Source organism: Armigeres subalbatus, chromosome 3, assembly GCF_024139115.2.
Source record: "Armigeres subalbatus isolate Guangzhou_Male chromosome 3, GZ_Asu_2, whole genome shotgun sequence".
NCBI classification, from domain to species: Eukaryota; Metazoa; Arthropoda; class Insecta; order Diptera; family Culicidae; genus Armigeres; species Armigeres subalbatus.
The window spans coordinates 403079427-403101936 of record NC_085141.1 but is presented as its reverse complement, the minus strand read 5'-3'; the positions used below and the strand labels follow the sequence as shown (position 1 = coordinate 403101936).

Here is a 22510-nt window from a genome sequence, read left to right as displayed (position 1 = left end):
CCTCCGGAAGTTCCTCCAGGAACTCCTCCGGAAGTTCCTCCAGGAACTCCTCCGGAAGTTCCTTCAGGAACTCCTCCGGAAGTTCCTTCAGGAACTCCTCCGGAAGTTCCTCCAGGAACTCCTCCGGAAGTTCCTCCAGGAACTCCTCCGGAAGTTCCTCCAGGAACTCCTCCGGAAGTTCCTCCAGGAACTCCTCCGGAAGTTCCTCCAGGAACTCCTCCGGAAGTTCCTCCAGGAACTCCTCCAGGAACTACACCGGAAGTTCTTCCGGAAGTTCCTCCAGGAACTCCTCCGGAAGTTCCTCCAAAAATTCTTAAGGACACTTAATAAATTACTTCGCGAATTCTACATAAATAACCTCTAGGACTCTTCAGATATTTCTTCCGAATTCCTTCCGAAATTCACATACAAGTTCCTCCACTCCTCCGGAAGTTCCTCCAGGAACTCCTCCGGAAGTTCCTCCAGGAACTCCTCCGGAAGTTCCTCCAGGAACTCCTCCGGAAGTTCCTCCAGGAACTCCTCCGGAAGTTCCTCCAGGAACTCCTCCGGAAGTTCCTCCAGGAACTCCTCCGGAAGTTCCTCCAGGAACTCCTCCGGAAGATCCTCCAGGAACTCCTCCGGAAGTTCCTCTAGGAACTCCTCCAGGAACTCCTCCGGAAGTTCCTCTAGGAACTCCTCCAGGAACTCCTCCGGAAGTTCCTCCAGGAACTACACCGGAAGTTCTTCCGGAAGTTCCTCCAGGAACTCCTCCGGAAGTTCCTCCAAAAATTCTTAAGGACACTTAATAAATTACTTCGCGAATTCTACATAAATAACCTCTAGGACTCTTCAGATATTTCTTCCGAATTCCTTCCGAAATTCACATGCAATTCCGATAAGGCCACCTCCCGGGTATTCTTCCAGAAAATCGTCCAAGATTCCTTGAAGAACTCCTTATGGAAATTGAATTGCGAAATCTAGATCTAGAAATTACGTACCACGGAATGGTGAGGCAGGTGACATGTGCCTAGCTTATTAAAGAAGGTCAGATTTCTCTTTTTTTTAAGTACGAAAATTTCATGTCCTTGTTTAATTTACGAAAATGTGCAAATCCTTAGGTGGTTTGTGTATAAATGGTTTTGAGGACTTATGCTGATTTCAAACATTCAATTTGGAGTATATTTAACTAACTTTTGCCACTTTAAGTTTAAAACTCATCTTCTTCCATTCAAATACTATTTTAAAGAAAAATTATTTAGGCTCTTTTAGCGGAATGTCTTCCACTGTCTAAGACGAACTATTTTCTGTTAGTAATTATCAACGTTTGTCACAAATGATGGAATAGCTGGGCGAGGAATCATCAAATTTTGATGCAAAATATCTTAAGGATTTTTCACAAAATTAATTTGAAAGCCCTGGTGCTCGTCAAAGCAATCGATTGCAATCGATTGAAAATACAACAAGTCAGTCACAATTGGGGGAAGGGTCATTTGGCCGAAACCCATTCGGCCGAAAGCCATTAGACCGAATGCCACTAGGCCAAACAAGCCATTAGGCCGAAACCCATCTGGCCAAAAGTCAATTGGCCGAAAGTCTCACTTTTCACTCCTCATTTCTCACTTATCACTGTAAAAAGAGGAGCGCAAAGTGAGTAGTGAGACGTCTCACTACTCGCTTTGCGCTTCACACTTTTAGCGAAAAGCGATAAATAAGGAGTGAGAAGTGAGACTTCTCACTTCTTACTCCTCATATCTTACTTCTCGCTGTCAAAAGTGATAAGCGCGAAGTGAGTAGTGAGACGTTCCACTACTCACTCCGCACTATTCACTTTTCACAGTGAGAAGTGAGAAATAAGGAAAGAGAAATGAGGCGTCTCAGTACTCACTTCTCATTTATCACTTCTCGCTGTGAAAATGAGAAGTGAGTGTCTCACTACTCACTCCGCACTATTCACTTTTCACAGTGAAAAGTGACAAATAAGGAAAGAGAAATGAGGCGTCTATGTTCTCATTTCTCATTTATCACTACTGGCTAAGCATATGCGGTATTTCGAAAAATTTCGTTTCAGGTGGTTCGGAACGAAATTCCGCGGAATTTCGCGGAATTTGAGCGTGGCGAAATCTGATTTCTTGATTTCGTTTCGTTTCGTAAAATTACAAAAATTTCGCTAGAAAAAACTAGCTTCTAACGAAATTTAACGGAATTCCGCGGAATTTCGAAACGAATTTAAACTAATCCATACTTTATATTATAAAAAAAATTTGGCTGCGCCGCTGAACAAAATCTTTAAGTTGTTTTCAAAACTTTAGGTTATACAAATCTTTTTATTAACGCTTACTCACCCCATTCTTAGTCGACAAATACGTAAGTAGTTTTCTTCCATAAAACGTCTTCAGTGTTTCCATGATTAAAATTTTGTGATATTTTTTTACTGTTTGCACAGTATGAATGCGGAATGATCGCGTAGCAGAAATTTGTTTAACCAGTGTGCAATCGATCGTGTTGATGCTGATCACTCCAGCGAGTGTGGGAAAACGCTAAGTGATAAAAAAAACTAATGTCTGCATCAAAGAGCACAAAATTATTTAGTGCGGAATCGATCGTGTTGTAGAAGATTATTAAACGAAGCACATTGATCTTGCGTTGGATTGATTTGAAACACAGTTTTCATCTTCTTGTTTTCAAAATAACTTCGTTTATAATAAATATTTTGTCGCTTACCAAGGGGTTTCACATGAATTACCTTCTCAACTAAACAACGATTCCTTTTCCGTAGCGCTCATGGAGATACAGAGCATACCTAGGTCTCTTAAAACAATGAGTGTTACACTAATTTTCCTCTCCTAATACTAAATTGACTATAAGCACCGTTATTGACCAGCATCGTTATTGTTCATTAATTGGAAACTCCGAAGCAAGTATACAATAAGAATAACTTTTTTGGATCCCAAGAATATTATTTAATTGGTGAGCTATGCATATTTGCTGTTTCTCGGCCAATCATGATTAGCAACTACGACGTGTACAGTTAAGAAACGTTATTAAGCTCTTCTTCGACTATTTGCACAATATGTGAGGAACATTGCAGATTTGTGGGCATTTGCAAAAAAATCCAGAACGGGTTGAAAGATCATTAAAATTGCTGAAAATTCTTTGCTTATGATTGCTTTCAGCACATACTGACCATATCAGCCGTTCTCATCTGTCAAGGACACACATACAATAGATCAGTTTGTCGAGCTGATTGTATATAAGACTATCGGTCTGTGAAATGCACATGATTTTTCTAGTGAGCAAATGTATGCTATATATGTAGACGAGGAATAAGAAGGAATAAATTTTGGCAGACACACCCTTTTCAAATGTTGATCTAGTAATATAAATTTCATATCTGCGTATACGCCTGACAGATGTGGATACATAGTTAAGTATCCCACTAAATAAAAAAATAAATCTAAGCATTCGTTTTCAAATTTTGACTAAGTCAATACTGTAAAACCACGCTGACAAGATAATATGAAGTATGCTTCAGCATAATTACATAATTCTTAAGTGAACTAAGGTTTTAAACGAAATTTGAATCCGTATATGAAAAATTCCACAATTTCTTTATTTTTATATACTTTATATAAAACTGATATAAAATTGATCAGATTCAGGAGCACACGCTCCACGATGAATTTCTATGAAAGCGGCACAAATGCTGGGGTATTGCCTTATCGACAATGGTATATGCGGCGAGAATGTGGCGATTTATCACAGATTGCCTCTTCAGTTATTATAACTCTTTTGGTCGCAAAACAGTTATTCGACTTCGAAAAAGTGAAATCAGAATTGCGTACATAATGTAAAAACAATTCAATAAAAATTCCGCGGAAAAAAAAATCAAAATTTTCGTTTCGTTTCGAAAAATTTCGAATTAAATGAACCTCGATTTCGTATCGTTTCGAAATTTCGAAAGAAATCTATATTTCGTTTCGTTTCGATTCGGATCAACATAGACATTTTAAATTTCGTTTCGTTTCGTTTCGTTAGGAAAAAGTGTGTTATCGCATACCCTTACTACTGGCTATAAAAAGTGAGTAGAACGATCTTTTCGGCCAAACGACCCTTTTGGCCAAACGACCTTTTCGGCCAAATGACCCTTTTACCCAAATGATCCTTTCGACCAAATGAGACTTTCGGCCAAATGACTCTTTCGGCCAAATGACCCATTCGGCCAAACGACCCTTCACCAAACGACCGTTTCGGTCAAATGACCCTTTCGGCCAAACGACCCTTTCAGCCAAATGACCCTTTCGGCCAAACAACCCTTTCGGCCAAATGACCTTTTCGGCCAAACAACCCTTTCGGCCTAACGACCCTTTCGCCCAAATGATTTTTTGACAAAAAAAAAAGAATCGTATCTTCCTTTGTCATATGTCGGGAAAATTCATCCATGAATAAGGAAGCGTGTACTTTTTAGGCCTATGCACGACAAGATATGCTTTTAAAGAGATGATTATTTCTCCGGCAGAAATAACTAATAAAATAGTTCTTGCTCTCGAGCACTTACAATTTTGCTATTCCAGTTTCCTTCGTTTGAAGTTTGTCTTAGTCCATGACGATCTTGCTACTGACCCAGAGGTAAAAACAAGTTAAGTGGAAAGAGCAGATAATAAAAATTTAATCAATTCTACCACTGTTTTGATACAATCTTTATTTCAAAACAAAACAATGCAAAGCATCTCTCTCGTGATGTTCAAGCGATAAGAATTGTAAATAATTGATCATATTATGCATAAGTTCCAAAATAGGTGATTACACAACTATTATGCCAAACGGCCATTATGCTAAACGACCTTTATGTCAAACTGCCTTATGCAAAACGGCTTATACAAAACGGCCTTATGCCAAACGACCTTTGTGCCAAATGGCTTTATACCAAACTACTTTATGCCAAATGACCTACCACCAACGAGATAACTACCGGGCGAATCACGAGTGGTGGTAACGGAATAAAAATCTCCACAATAGGTTTCTTCAGTGTATAAAACTGGATTGGAATCGATAGCCTCCAGCACCCAGAACCGTAGTATCGCTTGTTCTAGGTTTAGATCAATCCAGCTTAGTGATGAAGTGACAGATGTACGGAACGTGTGGATGAGAGCTTTCCCTAAAATGGTCAACCCGAGTACTGTCTCGATCAACCGATATTCGTTTCAGCGATGTCGACTGTTTTGTAACGGATATTCAGGAAGTTGACAAGCTTCTTCACCATGAAGTTGCACAAGGATGCCGAGTCTAGTAGTGCTCATGTGGAGTGCTTCTTAATATTCTTGTCGAGAATCAAATGGTCAACCGATTCTAGTAGCACTGATGTGCTGCTGTTCGACTGAACCGGTAGACTCACTCACTTATGCCGGTTCCACCGCCGTGGGCGTGGATGGAATCGGTTGTTGGATTGGCTGCTGGCGCGTAATTTATGAAGTGGATGAAACCTTGGAAAGTACATCTTTATGCAACAGCGAATGGTGCTTGTCATGGCAAGTGCGACACGTAAACTTCGATGTGCAGCTCCTCGCTATGTGTCCAGATCTGAAGCAATTCTAGCATAGGTGCTTCTGGGATTCCAGTATGGGTCGTTGAGGGATCGACATCATCGCGAATACTGGACATAGGAAAAATAAATGCATCTCTGATAAATGAAGCTCTATGACGACAGGTTTCAGTATTCGAGCTCGATACAATCCTCTAATAGGAAACGTCTTTCATCATCTTATAGGTAACGTTGTATTTGCTGTTTTTTTTGTTCGGGATGAACTACTGCGTCCATTTCATTGAACTTTTGTAGTATACCCGTGTCATTTGTTTAGTGCATGGCTTTCTGCTCCATTTCTATTGAGAAGAAATGAAGTAGTTGTTTTTTATTCAGATTTTTCTCAAGCCTTTTGCTTCTTCTTATAAGTTACGAATTCGTTTTTAAATAGAGATCTGATTTCATTGCGTTTGGAATTTCTGAATCTCACCTTTACACAGAGCTCTAATCAGTCAGAGGGTTCAGCAGATCCACCAAATTCGTATTCGCTTCTTTTCTAATTAATCACTGCTCTGGAGCTTGAAGATTCATGTCGTCGGCTTCGAAACCAGCCTAAGATTGAGTTACGTTTTTATAATTATTCCATTGACTCCATCCAAAAGGAGCAAAAGATGGGTCATCTAAAAGCAAATTATAGTCGTTCCATACTCTTCCGACCATCACTCATAAGTATTAACAAGAATAGTAAGAACTAGAGCACAGTGTGGTAAATCTTACTCCGTAATGCACCATGAAAAAGTGTCTATCCAGCATTACAGGCTCCGTTAACTGCCTGGCTCATTATTTCACCCCCAGGCCCCCAGGGGATGAATCCTCGGCACGGGTCGCCTGACTCCTTGGGATTCGGGGTTAGGGACGTCATATTGTCAGCTTCAGTATTGTACCGAGCCTGGCGATATGGCCGGATTTACACCGTTACGCACTACTTCAGAGTATCCATATCCCAGCGTAACGGGAGTGATTTTGCTGTTGGTTGACTTCCTAAACGCGTAGCGTTGTAGGATCTAACCTGTAGGATAAGAGGTTGATTAGAGTCCTCCTCCTGCTGGGGCATATAACGCATGAGGACAGGCTGACCATTGAGAGCACGGAAGAGTTGACGCTTCAAGAATTGCTTATTATCATCTCGCTTCAGCAGTGCGTCCCTTGTCGTTCCGTGATTAAGCATCTGCTTCCACGTCTACTGACTTGAATGGCTTTTGAGATTCTCTCTTGAGCGACTGCAACAAATATTGCAGCTTAGCAACCGTGGGGATGTCCGCATGCACCATGAAAGTGGGCATAACTCGGAAAGATACCCAACGAGAGAAGTCATCGTTGAATTTGGGGTAATTGAACTTGGGTAATCGGAGGTGGAAAGCTGCATAGAATTGATGGTCAGAGTGCATTGTGCTGTTCATCAGCGTTTGGTTTTACTAAGCCGACCACTTCAACAGTAGGAAGTATCGGGTCTCGAAATCTGATTGTTCACCGAGATGAATGTCCAGTGTTTCCGGTTTGTCATAGCATTCGATATCGGATTGCACTTCGAGGGATTCCTTGTATATGCGATCCAAGGTCACCAGACGAGCAGAAATCTGGCACGTATTCTTCGCCGCAACAAACTTTGTCATACACTGAGCTAGCATTTTCTTCGATTTCGTTGCCATCTTGCTTGGGGACCATTGTAGTGCCTTCTGGTGCGGACGGACCGTTTCTACACGTCGCGGATAAAGAATGACAACAATTGCACGAATTACCTCTTTTGGCAGCTAGTATACGGTCTTCAGTATTTAGGGCATGATGTTGTTCCAATATACCAGGATGCCCTTTGTGTCTTGTTAACTATCCGGATATACTGGCAACACTGGAACCAGTTATAAAAGTCTTGGAGAGCAAAAATGGATTTCAATACCGTTATAAAACCTCAAATGTTACTTGGATTGGGGTTGCACGTTTTATTTTATCTCGACGATGTCGTAGTCGTAAAGACGACATTGAAGCAACACGTTCATTTGCTTCAGGAAATCGAGCTAAGCTGAATCAGAGCTAATCTTATGATTAACCTCTTGAGCTTGGAAGGTCTGCATGGAGATCCCGTCAAGATCATAAAAGCTGTAACGTATCAAAAGCAAGAGTCTCGATAGTCGGTGATCCGCTGACTCGATAAACGCTAGTTCCTTTGAATTTATGTTGCAAAACAAGATAAAGCAGAGGTTCCCAAACTTTTGGATATGCGACCCACCTAGCAGAACCCCATATTGCTTGCGACCCATCAGGTACCAAATGCATTGATTTTGTGAAATTAGATAAAAATGAGATCGCGTTAGATTGGACAAATCACAATTAATTGCTTTATATCCCATCATTGTCAAAACTACGTCAAGTTTTTGGATTGGATTTGGATGGGATTTGAATTGAATTTGGGTAGGATTTGGATTGGATTTGAAATTTATTCAGATTGGATTTCGATTTGATAAGGATTGGATTTAAATTGGATTTGAATTAGATTAGGATTAGGATTTTAAATGGATTTGGATTTGATTTAGATTGGATTCGAATTGGATTAGGATTGTTTTTGGATTGGGTTCGGGGTTTAGATTTGGATTGTATAAGACTTCGTTTTACTTGCCCAAATATCGTATAACAAAAAAAGTCCGTTGACCTCGTCAGGTTTGTTGTTCTTTAATCATCCAATTACTTAGATCCTAATTCTAAGTATGGAATAGATTTGTGGGACAAAATAGTAACAAAACCATTTGTCATAAGACGAGTTTGTACCATCCCATTTAATTCCACCACTTAATTGTACCTTGACAGATACGTATTTCGACCTTACTGCTGAGGTCGACATGCGTATCTAAAAACCCAAAATAATTTTCTTAACAGTAACAAAATTATGAATTAAAATTTGTCTTTCGCGACCCACCACTGAACAGCCCAGGACCCCCCTGGGGGTCGCGACCCACAGTTTGGGAACCTCTGAGATAAAGCATAAAATTTGATTTTCTTTGTTCTGCTCCCCAGTCTATTATTGAACATCTGTTCTTCCCAAACACGATTTGGTCCGTAACTTAATCAAATGGCAAGAAAAAAGTCATTGCCTCTTATACCATGAATCCTCCCCCAGGCTAACCCAAACCGAAAAGAACCTGATGCCATATGCAACCAAAGTCAACTCACGCCAGTGTCAATTCCAATGTTTTGATCCCAGCGGCAGAAAAGCACAATGATAAACTTCACACATGATTGCAAATAAAAATATCACTTCCAATGGGTGGCTTTCTCACGACGACTATGCGATGCTTGTCTGCCTGCCAGCCTGCCGGAGGGACGAAACACGAGACACAACAACCCGGGGTTCAAGTTCCTCTCCATAACAAAATTATCTTGCCTGAAGTCTGTGGAAAAGTGCCCCGTACTTGGAAGCAGATAACCTCCCACAGAGCACAGAGCAGGGCCAGGTACTTGTCGATGTCACACATTTCTATCAACTTCCCTCATCACACACCCACAAACGGCAACAATCTACTTTACTCCATCAAGCACCATCGTGGGAGGCACTTTCCCGAAACTCTATCCCGTGCACTTTCGCGCTCGAGTGGCGGGGTGATGTTATTTCGTGTCGTGGACCGTTTGTTGCGTTCCGAGTCGCGGCCGTGAACGCTGAAGGGTAGTTGATGACTAAATTTAGCGGCACGGGACGGGTGTGGAGTGGCGGAAAAAGGTATGGATCAACCGAACGACAGGCGGCTCATTTTTCACGACTTCCTGTTGATGTCAGCAGATGGATGAGCATTGAGCAATATATAGTACAAGGCCACCGATCCGGCGAAATTTATGTTGCACGATATTTCGAAGAATAAAGTCAGTTGATTTGATTTTAGTATTGGGTTCAATAAATGAAAGGTTATTCTTTTTTAAGTGTTTATTGTTCTGGAACTGTAAAGTGAGCCCAAGGCTTAACAATTACAATTTCCGGTACTTTAAAGGCCACAGGCAGAATAAATAAAACAACGAAAATGAAAAAAGGCGTCCTTTGTAGCGCTATATATGTTGATATTTGTTTGGTGTTTTTCACGAGTACGATTTGTTTTGTTTAATTTCACCAATTGTGTGTCCAACATATAATTCAAGGTCGTCCACGTCAAAATCAGATGAACACAAGGATTGGAATATAAAACTTATGCCCGAATTTTAATTATTAGGCATTTTTTATTGTTCCTTATAGCATGTTTCAAGTAATGACACATTTCGTATATTTTGTTATTACCTTGATGACACGAAGAATCATCTAGCTGACAAGTATAAATCTGCACACTTCCTCTGTTTTCGAGGATTAAATTACCATAAGTACAATCCATCATAATTAAAGCCCGTATATCCACTGTCACATAAAGCCAGAACAAATGAAATTTTCTTTTCCCTCATCACTCAACCCAGATTCTGCTTTTATCACCAGCCATTCCAAACACACGCGAATCGAGAATTCATCCCAGATTCCTCTGGCTGACTTGGCGAAGAAATAAACACACAATGGTATTTACCTATTCTGGGGAGATTGGTCCCAAATACGCCGATAACCAGGTCAATCCAAACCAACCCGAAATAATTCTCAATATTCAATAACACCGGGTTTTGTGTTTTTCACTCAAATGAATGTGTAGGATTCAGTAATTCAGCCAAGAGTTCATACTGCACCCACCTCCCGACAACCGAAAAGAATGGCAGCGTGGCAACGTTCTTACCTCATTCCAGCCGTGGGTATTCCGCGCCTGGATCATCACCTCGTAGACCGCGCCGGGCGATAATCCTTTTATCACATGTGACATAATAAAGTGCGTCGGATCGGAGCGGGTTAATGTTGGCACTAAAATCGTGTCCTCCCAGCTGCCCGGATGTTGATATGTTTCGTTCATCTGGATCGGTGGCATTTCGTGTTAATATGAGTGGGGTGGGATGTTTGTTTTTTGCGTTGATTGTTGTTGTTGTTGTTTTTATTGCGAAACGATGGCATCGTTTGGTAAGGTTTTAGCCGTTTGACATTGGACAATGATTTTATCGGTATCGATTCGGCACTCGAGTGTTTTGGAGTACGACACGTCGACACAATAGCCGATAGGCGACAGGCGGTTGGTTGCCGTTGATGGCCGTTGATCCGCCCCATTGTCATCGACGAAGTTGTAAATGACCATGTCGATTTTCCAGATTGGATCCGATGTGAAAAGGGTGGCAGCGCATAATGGTTGTTGTTGATGTTAATGTTCGTTACGAGGTTCCGGGAAGTTCATGAAAAGAGATAATACAATTCGATAATTAGATTGGGTGTGAATGATGCTGATTGGATGTAATCGGCTTCTTCAGAGTTAGTCGGTAGATAAAATCGATATGCGGTATATCAGATATGCATGCAGTTCAGTAGCTTTCTAATATGAAATTGGGTTTCATTAAGCCAAATTAAATGACAATAGTATGCAAACGCAGACTGCAAAAAAACTCAAATTTTTCTAGACGTAATGGGCGTGAATAATTTTGATCTTCTAATTTTGAACAGCGATTGTGTTCTTAAATCAAATTTTGTTTGTCAATTGAGGCTTTTCTACTTCTTATTTTCATTGGCCATATGTATTTTGGGTTTGGGTCTAATTAATATTAAAAAGCATACCTACAGTCAATAATTGTAAGCTTTTATGTATAGTTCGACCATCTTGAGCATTGTAAAAAAGTGTCCATCTTCGGATAAATTTTTGATGTTGTCTTTATTATAGCGATTTTTCAGTAATACGGTATATCACTTTGACGTAGTGTGTTACGGTATAAGATCTAACATACAGAGCCCTATAGCCTCATTCATTTTTCGAGTTAGGATAATTAGTTAAGGTGATAATTAATGTGTGCCATAAATTTATAGTTATTTGAATTCTCGTTTGCTAGTGTGCAGCGCCGTAGCGTGAGGTTGGCCAGGTTGGCCCCCGCCAAGGGCGCCAGTCTTTGGGGGGCGCTGAAATCAATAATAACGCTATGAGAAATTGGACAATTTCATTAGTTAATGCACCGATAAATAATAAATCGACCTATAAAGTTCAAAATTTGTGGGACAGATATTTTGGGTAGTTTTTAACAAACAAAAAACAATCTGTTCTTTCACATCAACTCGTCTCATGGATTGGTCTAGGCTCTGACAACTATCATCCTCTACATTTCTTAAAATAATGATCATCCATCCGAAGGTGACTCCAACCATCGACCAACCCACATTGGTGTTGGATTTTGTTGAACCAACTAGGTCCAGAAGTTTTTCAATCCAAATGGGTCTGATGTCGATTTCAGCCACCCAACAGCATATTCCAGAAATGATCCGACTAGATCTAATAAAGACTTAGATTATCGGTAAACATACTTCAGAGTTAGATTTCATTATCTGCACTATTAGAATGGTGTATTCAATGCACTGACAGACCCACTCCAGAGTTGGTTTTTTAAGTCCAGTGAATTTTTCTTGATCAGAATGGGTTCGATAGCGACTCCGACTATCAACCTATCTTAGCTTGATTGATTGTACACTTCTTAGTTGCTAGTCGCTAGATTGACCGAGAAACAGCAAATATGCACAGCACAGCTCACCAATTGAATAGCCTTCTTTGGATTAGAAAACCATTCTTACTTTACAAGCTTTGGAGTTTCATTAATTCAAGACTATGCCGGCCACGTCTTCACAGTTTGATTAAGGATTAAGAGAGGAAATTCAGTTTGACACCCACTGCTACAAGAGATCGAGGAATCCTCTGCATCTCCGTGAACGCCACGAGAACGGGATAGCTGGTTAAGAAGTCGCCTTGGTAAGCGAGGAAATAATTATTTTCCTCAAAAGTTTGTTCTTAAGACAAAGTTTTGATTTTCTGTTTATAAGTGGTTATAGACACTTAATATATTTGTTACATTACCTTCAAGGTTACAAGGCCTTCAAGCCAAATGTAACAAATATATTAAGTGCATATATCCACTTATAAACAGAAAATCAAAACTTTGTCTTAAGAAGAAACTTTTGATTAACAAACAAACTTTTAGACCTGCCATGTTGTATGCTGTGCCAATATGGACTAGTTGCTGCAATACCAGAAAGAAGGCACTCCAGAGGATTCAAAATAAAATTTTGAAAATGATTCTGAAGTTGCCTCCGTGGTATAGTACCAATGAACTTCATAGAATTTCTAATATTGAGACATTGCAACAAATGTCCAACAAAATAATTTCCAATTTTAGACAAAAATCGTTGCAATCTTCTATTGCAACGATTAACTCCTTGTACCCTTAGTATAAAATAGGTTAAGATTAGTTTAAGTAATTATTTTCCTCACCCGCAAAAAGCAGAACTAAGCATCTCGATCATTGAGCAATCATTCTACGCGAAAACACGAGAAAACGAGCAATGAAAACACGATCGATTACGAAGTGATTGATTTACTTTCCGACCGCACAGAGCAAAACATCCGGATTTCGCGAAAGTTCTGCGTTCAATACAAAAGATCGCTGCGGACAAAACGTTTGTTAGCGATTCAGACCAGAGCATTTGGGCCGAATATTGACAAACGTCGCATGACTATTCAAAACATAGAATGACTTACTCAGTTTTCTTCTTCACATATTCGTTCATTTGATTGGTACTGAGATTGGTCACTGCGTTCAAAGAAAACATAATCGGCCTTGACTATGTTGACTTTTGGCACTAAAATTGTCCCTCAGTTTAACGTCGGGGTCAGATCTTTGTGAGTAATTGTTGAAATCATCATTTAAATGTTCAGTTTTACAGTAATTTATTAGCTTACGAAATCTAACTTACTCACTGACTGATATTTGATCGGAAATTGTCAATGTTCAGCCGGATATGAATATGTACGAAGTGAGGGTGTCAAAGAAGGCTGATGGGCTTCACCAAAAACATTCGATTATTTAAAGCTCTGATTCAGAGTATAGATCGATGCATTTCAGATTTGACTTTCATTAACCCATTTAACTAAAAGGCATGAATAAATTCTTTATTGAGATTCGCGTAAGTTTATTAAATCTTCCAGAGATTTGTAAAATAAAAATAAAATGCTAGAAATTTTCTAGATATTTAGCAAGCATGTTTGAACAATCAAGCCTTTGAATCCTTCTTCTGTTGAAGGTAAGGTTCAAACTGTTCTCTAAATAAAACATACTGCACATATTTTATTTTTGTAAGTGAGGGGCGCCCAATAAAGGTTTCGCCAAGGGCGCTGAGCGTCCACGCTACGGCTCTGCTAGTGTGTAATATGCTTAATATCCTTTGCCGATATCTATCTTATCGATCTTACATCTCACGTGACTTGCCATACATAGAAAAAATCCAAAAAGACCAAAAAGGTAGTACCAAGTACCAAAAAAAGTTTAAACAACTCAACTTTGAGTACGAAGTTCTCAATAGCAGGTAGTTTTCTCACTCTCTCTCTCATGAATGATATTAAAAACAAGTAGAGCTGCATCGACTCAACGTGTGGTTCCGGATGAGTGAAAATAACATAAATTTGTATGTGTGTACAAACTAACCCCCACTGTCTGGCAGTGATGTTATGGAAGAAAGCTGTCCGTTAAAACAGTCAGATTTAATCCGGGAGTTAGAAAGTGGAGCTGCAATACTCCAGTGACACACTTCAGAGTGCCTGGTATTTCATGTCCACTCCGAGGTCACTATCACTAACAGTAAGCCCCGCCTGGTTATGCTACCGTTTATCAAATGGATAAAGGTATCATAATCAAACTTCCGGATTCAAAATATATATAATATATTTTGAATTCAGCGCGCATTTAGTTTAATTCATTAGCCCATCAATTCCGCTCATATCTTAGATGGAAAAGCATTTTCTCGTACGTTTATCGTAAGATATATACATTGGTTATCATACTGTAGTTCAAAACTTTTTAAGATATTTTTTTTTTATTTGAAGAGAATGTCGTTGAACAGAACTCTTTCTTTGCAGTCTAAGATGGAAAATGGAAAAAAGATGTGTAGTACTATCAGGGGAAGAAATGGCCCTATGTTCAGAAAAGGGAATATAGGTGCCTTCCGCTAAGAAGCAAAAGCGATAGCTATGAACATATTGGGTACGGTTAGTAAATTATTGTGTAAGATATGAGTGGCTGACAGTTGAAGAATGGAAGAATTGGTTTGATCTCACCGAATTTGATCCGTTATGAAGTTAGTATGAAGTATGAAGTTTGGCTGATGATGTCAGCCATGAAACCGCTCCTACACTGACGAAGAGGAAATCTGCTCAGGGTCCGTTTGTAGCCATCGTTCCTTAAAACATTCCAGATGGCTAGAAAACAGCCCAGTTTCTGGTAGAACGGTGCCGGAATACACATTTGGTGGAGTGTGCAGTTTTTTGAAGAAACTTGCAGTTTTTAATGGCAGCCCTTACTTTGCACCGTTCAATGTGGAAAAACGATCCATAAAAGAATGAAACTTACTTTTACTTATGGATCCTGTACACCTCCGATGGTGCAAAGGGCCGACTTGAAAGATCTCCATCCTGAGCGATGCCCGGCTATCGCTTTAACCTGTTGCCAGGTTAGATTTCGGTCGACTTCTTTTATTTCTTTATTGAGGCTTCGCCGCCATGAGCCTCTGGGTCTGCCTCTGCTGCGATATCCCGCTGGGTTCCAGTCTAATGCTTGTTTACAGATTTCGTTTCCGCCCCTACGTAGAGTGTGGCCGACCCGAATTTCTGTTGCTATCGGCCTCTGGTGACAACAACGATAGAGCTCGTTGTTTGAGATCCAGTTGTGAGGCCACCAGGCCCGAATTATATACCGCAGGCATCTGTTAATGAACACCTGCAGCCGTTGAGTGTTCTCCACTGATACACACCATGTTTCGCTAGCGTATAACAGCACAGATTTCACGTTAGTGTTGAAAATTCGTATTTTGGTGCGTTCACTTATCTGCCTGTTTTTCCAGATATTTCTTAAACTCGCAAAGGCAGCCCTTGCTTTCTTGATCCGTGCGCCTATGTCGATCTTGGTACCGCCGTCTGACGCCATTTGGCTACCAAGATATTGGAAGCTTTCAACATTCTCCACTGGTTGCCCGGCTACTGTGAAACTGGAAGGAGTCACCGTGTTTACATCCAACGATTTGGTTTTGTTGACGTTTATGACTAAACCTGCCGAGGAGGAGCGATCAGCAAGGTCGTTGAGCTTACTCTGCATATCAGAGCGCCGTTGCGCGAGTAGTGCAACGTCATCCGCCAATTCGAAGTCGTTTAGGTGCTCCATGGTTATAGGCTGCCATAACAGCCCGCGGTTTGGTTCACGGTCAATCGCATCTACCAGAATCTCATCGATTACGATGAGGAACAGTAACGGTGATAGAATACATCCTTGCCTGACACCAGCTACGACCCGGAAAGAATGAAAAACGGTCCATAAATAACATCTGAATGTTCCATAAAACGCTACCATAAATCCATAAAATAGTACGAGAGATTCCATAAAGAATATTTTTATGATCCATCCATCCATTTGAAAAATGATCCATCTTTATGGAATCTCATTAACTATTTTATGGATTTATGGTAGCATTTTAAGGAACATTCAGATGTTATTTATGGATCGTTTTCCAGTTTTTTATGGATCCGTCTTTATTGTTTATATGCAAAAGTATGTTTTGCCGTTTTTAATTGATGGTTTTCACTTAACTTGTAGCTCTTTTCTGTCTTGTTAAACTTCGGATATCCAAAACCAATTTTTTCACAAAATGATTGGCAAGGCATAAAATCTGAGTTGGTAAAACCTCATAGTAGGTGAAAATTCAATACGGGAGTAAAAGTAAAGTAATCACCGTATTCTACTTACTTATTGTCTCTTCCACGCAAGGGCGGATTTGAGTGAAAGGAATCATAAATTAAGTTGATTTTTGTTCCGCGTACGCAACCGCACCAACGCCGCATAATTTGAATTGAGCATCAGCAGACCATGGCTTACAAGACGTTTGCAAAGCAACCAGTTTTCCCCCCTGATTCTAATCTATAGCTACGAATGACACGTAAACATTATTTTGTCCCCGAAAATTACCTAACGAATTCGGCTGATCCCTTCCACGGATCCCATCCCGTGGCACGAGGCCACACAATTAAGGATTAATCATATTTAGTCCTCAATTAGTCCTCATTTGGTCCTCACAGCGGTCTCAGAAATAAAACATAATTAATGTTACCCTGCTGATGGTTGGAAGACTCGAATTTCAAACCACGTTTGAGGCTAAACTATATGCAGCGGAAGCAACTTTCCAACAATTAGTTTAAAAAACTTCGGTGGTCATCCTAGGCTAAACTGAAAAAAATCTAGTTAGGAATTTAAATACGTTAACATGAACTGTTAACAATGGCAGTAAGAGGAACACACGGAAATTTTTGGTAATGAACAAATTCTTTCGACTTATAAACTATAAAAACGGCTGGCTCATATCATGACAAAGGTCAGACAGAATACGGTTTTTACATGGCAGCCCACAGTCTTAGCATGATATGATCCACAGTTTCAGAAAAAAAATATTTAAGCTCTTTTTATTCATTAATTTTATTCTATTCTACTTCATCTGTCTGATACTTAATGAAGTGTTACGATGAAAAGCCAGTTTGAGTAGACTAACATCTTGCTCAAATTGCCTCATAAAAAACCTCATATCTTTTCAAAACTGTACAGTACATAAACAAGATTTAACGAACATACAAAAAAATGAGTCAAAGTGATACTAAAATTGATGTATAAACATTTGAGGTCATCCTGCCTTATCAAACGTTGTCGGGGTTCTTCGGGATCGAGAAAAAAGGCATCAAGTAGAACCATTCTGCTTCATGATAAACAATGGGCGGGACCCCCTGTTCAAGAATTGTGACGGACCCCGTTCTTGAAGTTTGCGTTGGAATGCAGATGGAGAGCAGTTGAAGTCGAAAAGATAAAACACTGCGTTGAACCTTGCAGACATGAATCGAATAGGATCGTGAAGACCATACACTGCGCGACGGGGCTGTAGCTGCAGAAAATCACGCTGCCGAGGATTGCCCTCTGGGGCATATAAGTTCAGCTGATTTAATATTTTCATCGAGTCTATATCTCCTAGCAAAATTTTTCCAACGAAGCTAACTTGGCTGATGAATCTTATGTATTCCAAAGTTTGCAATCCTAAGAGTCGACATCGATCTTCATACGGTGGCAGGTTCCTCGAGTCACGCCATGGGAATCTGCGAAGGGCTTTTTCATAAATTATCTTTGTATGGCTTCGATTCTGGTAATCCAGTTGGTATGATATGGGCACCAGACAACTGAATTAGTCTCCAAAATTGAACGGATAAGATACTTTTCTAAATATTTGTGGATTCTAGTAGAGGTGTGCGCTGCACGGAGGCTAAATTCGTGTTTTAATACTAAGTTGAAAAGCCGGCCAAGTTCCAGTTGGAATGTAGAGCCATTGAAGAAAAAGAAGACCTTTATTATGTGATTTAGTGTAATGGCGTCTTCGAGACATTTTGTCAGTAAGTTGATGCGCTTCTTTGTAGGTATTCAGCCTTATGATCAATCCCACTGAAAGCGAGATATTTTTTGTTTCAATTTATGCAAGGTATATGTCTTCGCGAGACTTGTAGCTAAATTTCTCTTGAAAAACTTTGTCGAAGACACGAAGCTCGTTATTCCATTACTCTTGGAGATTTATTGGTTTTCATGTCAATAAGCTTTGAACATGTTCGACGTATAAGTTTACAAACATATGGAAACAAACATATGATGGGCTTTTATCTCATTTAATCATCGTACAATGTTCTGTGATATTGTTCCTTAACATATCAACTGCCCTTTTTGCAATTCTGAGCTCAATCGAGCAATCAGAACCAATTTCCAGATTGAATGAGTGACAGAGGTGTATTTTCCTATATATTTTGGCTCAAATCCCCATACAAACTTCAAATCAAATGCGCCAGCTTATGCAAGAAGCGATTGAGCTGAAATTTTGAGAGATTGATTTTCTCACCAAAAGACACAATCCTGGGGGGTGCCCTGTGGAATTCGACAACATTTTTTTCTCCCCATGCTAAGCTGGCCCAGCCTAATGGGCATGTATTGCGCTTTGCTCCGGACGAAACAAGCGCGATAGCCATCGAGCAAGTAAGTACAGTGCGTGTTTTAGTCATCGCGAAGTAGTTAAGATATCGACTCAGTCTTCGGAAAAATACGTTAGACGTCTGTATCATCATAAATATGGCGTCGTTCAAAAGAAACAATTAGTCGCTTACCAAGGCGATTTCCAGGAGATTACCTTCCCAACTAACATACTATTCCTTTCCAGTGCGCTCATGGAGATGCAGAGGATTCCTCGGTCTCTTGTAGCAATGAGTGTCGAACAAATTTATTTCGGAAAGCTGACTACGACCCTGTTGATCATTGCTTGCTGCTTGCGAAAATGAGACACATGGGTGCTGCTGACTCTTTCATTACCTGGTTGGAGTCATACCTAACAAACCGCAGATTGTCCGTTATATTAGGCAGAGTTAAATCATATACTTTCTGTAACAAATCAGTTGTTTCTCAAGGTAGTGATCTAGGACCACTTTTGTTTTCCCTGTTTTCTTTCAATGATGTATGTCTTGTACTGCCCTCAGGATGCAGAATTCTCTATGCTGATGATCTTAAGATTTTCTTGGTAATCGAATGTATAGAAGATTGTCTGAAACTTCAAAAGCAAGCTGATATGTTTGAGAAATAGTGTGATAAGAATAATCTCGTTGTGTGTTCAAAAATGCGCGGTGATATCATTCACGCGTAGAAATTCCGCCATAACTTGGAGCTACTCCCTATGTAACGAAACATTGGAAAGGGTCGATTGTATACAGGGTCGATTGTATAAATTGTATACCTCGGTATCTTATTGGATTGAGATTTGACGTTCAAATCTCATTATTCTAGCATTATTGCGAAAGCAAACAGAAATCTTGGGTTTTTAATTAGATTTTCCAGTGAATTTCGTGATCCATATACCTTGCGAGACGAGAGCTAGGGTCCCACTTTCTTCAACAGAGTTGTTCATCAGGATGTTGGCTTTACAGAAAAAATATCGGATGTGTAGTTTGACTATGCTATACCGAAACGCTTCTGAAAACATGCAAATGAATCTGAAATGTTTGAATCCTGTTCCACATTGTTTGCTAATTCTGAACACTCAATTAAGTTTAGTCATCCTGAACTTCAAAGCAGTGATCAATTTGCAGGAATATAAGATGCTCAAGGTTCTCCAAAAGGTTCTAGAGTTCAGCCCACAGTATCTACCAGATCCAGTTCTCAAAGAGCATCATATTTATTTTGAAAATAATTCGAAAAAGCAAGCTTTAAAAAGGTGATTCACATAAGGATAGTTTTGTATTCTCGCATTTAATTGCTCCTTTGTACACTCCATTCCCGGGCAGCAGGGTCCAAGGGCTTGACGATCCCTCCCCAGGCCATCTGCGAGTTTTGGCGCCTGCCTAGGATGTGGTGGGGTTTGACAGTGTGCCCTGTTAAACTTCTATAAATAGCTGCATGTATCCGCAAGTAGGTTCCGCCAAAGCGACCGTGACAACGGCCAACGATGCATAAACTTCGCAGCCTCCCACGGAATGGTAGTCCGAAGCACCTTCTTTCCCCGCAAAAATATCCACAAGGCCACAAAGAGATCACCTAACCAAGAAACGGAAAACTAAATCGACCACGTTCTAATCGACGGTAAATTCTTCTCCGACATCACGAACGTCCGCACTTACCGCAGTGCGAATATTGAATCAGACCACTACCTCGTTGCAGTATGTCTGCGCTCAAAACTCCCGACGGTGTACATGACGCGTCGAAGTCGGATGCCGAGGCTTAACATTGGGTGGCTACAAGACGGTAGACTAGCCCAAGACTTCGCGCAGCAGCTGGAAGTGACACTCCCAACGTAAGAGCAACTAGGCGCAGCGTCTTTTGAAGATGGCTGGAGCAGTACTGAGATTTTCATTTTCATTGAGAGAGGTCACGCGATATTTACATTTTATTCTCTCCCGCTTTCATAGAAAACATAAACAATGAAAGGAATTCTGCCAAATTTTCACAGATTTTTATTTCATGAAAGCGCATCAAACTAGTGTAAACAAGCTGTTTCTTCTTCAATAATGTTACTTCTAACTCAAAAATAAAAAACAATACAATCATTGTATCGATTAGTCATCGTTATTTGCACAGATCTATTAAAACTATTTAGAAATTTAGATTTCAAAACAAAGCACTTTCCCATCATGACTGCTTGTAATGTGACAGGTGACCGGGAGACGGCTACATTTTCATTTGGTCTCTTGAAAATGAAAATGCAACTGTTTTCGCTTTCACACGACAGTCACGAAAACTAGCAGTACTGGGCTGGAGAGATATTCGATCCGCCATTGGTAGCACCGCAATCGCTGCACTTGGCACGGTGCCCCCGGATCAAAGAAACGACTGGTATGACGGCGAATGTGAGCAGTTAGTGGAAGAGAAGAATGCAGCATGGGCGAGATTGCTGCAACACCGCACGAGGGCGAACGAGGCACGATATAAACAGGCGCGGAACAGACAAAACTTGATTTTCCGGAGGAAAAAGCGCCAGCAGGAATATCGAGACCGCGAAGAGACGGAGGAACTGTACCGCGCTAATAACGTACGAAAGTTCTATGAGAAGTTGAACCGTTCACGTAAGGGTCACGTGCTACAGCCCGATATGTGTAAGGACATAAACGGGAATCTTCTTACAAACGAGCGTGAGGTGGCTGCAGCACTACGAAGAACACCTGAATGGCGATATGGCAGACAACGGTGGCGGTATGGTAATGAACCTAGGAGCACGCGCGCAGGACTGGAGACTTCCGGCTCCGAATCTCCAGGAAATCCAGGATGAGATCGGCCGGCTGAAAGACAACAAAGCCTCTGGAGTTGACCAACTACCAGGAGAGCTGTTTAAACACGGTGAGGCACTAGCTATAGCGCTGCACTGGGCCATTACCAAGGTTTGGGTGGATGAGGTTCTGCCGCAGGAGTGGGTGGATGGGGTCGTGTGTCCCATTTACAAAATAGGGCGATAAGCTGGATTGTAGCAACATCATCTATTTATCGACTTCAAAGCCGCATATGATACAATCGATCGAGACCAGCTATGGCAGCTGCACGAAAACGGATTTCCGGATAAACTGATACGGTTGATCAAGGCGACGATGGATCGGGTGATGTGCGTAATTCGAGTTTCAGGGGCATTCTCGGGTCCCTTCGAAACGCGTAGAGAGTTACGGCAAGATGATGGTTTTTGGTGTCTGCTATTCAACATCGCTTTGGAGGGAGTAATACGAAGGGCAGGGATTGACACTAGTGGTACGATTTTCACGAAGTCCGTCCAGTTATTTGGTTTCGCCGACGACCTTGATATCATGGCACGTAACTTTGAGAGGATGGAGGAAGCCTACATCAGACTGAAAAGAGAAGCTAAACAGATTGGACTAGTCATCAACACGTCGAAGACTAAGTACATGATAGGAAGAGGCTCAAGAAAGGTCAATGTAAGCCACCCACCACGAGTTTGTATCGGTGGTGACGAAAGGTGAACGAGGTGGTTGAAAAATTCGTGAACTTGGGCTCACTGGTGACCGCCGATAACGATACCAGCAGAGAAATTCGGAGACGCATAGTGGCTGGAAATCGTACGTCCTTTGGACGCCGCAAGACGCTCCGATCGAATAGAGTTCGCCGCCATACCAAACTGACTATCTACAAAACGCTTATAAGACCAGTAGTTCTCTACGGATACGAGACCTGAACGATGCTCGTGGAGGACCAACGCGTACTGGGAGTTTTCGAAAGGAAAGTGTTGCGTTCCATCTATGGTGGGGTGCAGATGGCGGACGATACGTGGAGGAGGCGAATGAA

At 40.8% G+C, this 22510-nt stretch overlaps 1 protein-coding gene across 1 annotated transcript in view; it reads right to left on the bottom strand.

The window, feature by feature from the left end:
• LOC134223034 (peroxidasin homolog) overlaps nt 1-22510 on the bottom strand; it is a 491869-nt gene that overhangs the window by 30778 nt on the left and 438581 nt on the right. The window contains exon 10 of the mRNA XM_062702172.1: nt 10285-10455. Within this exon, the coding sequence (XP_062558156.1) occupies nt 10285-10455 (171 nt within the window). The remainder of the gene's footprint in view (nt 1-10284; nt 10456-22510) is intronic.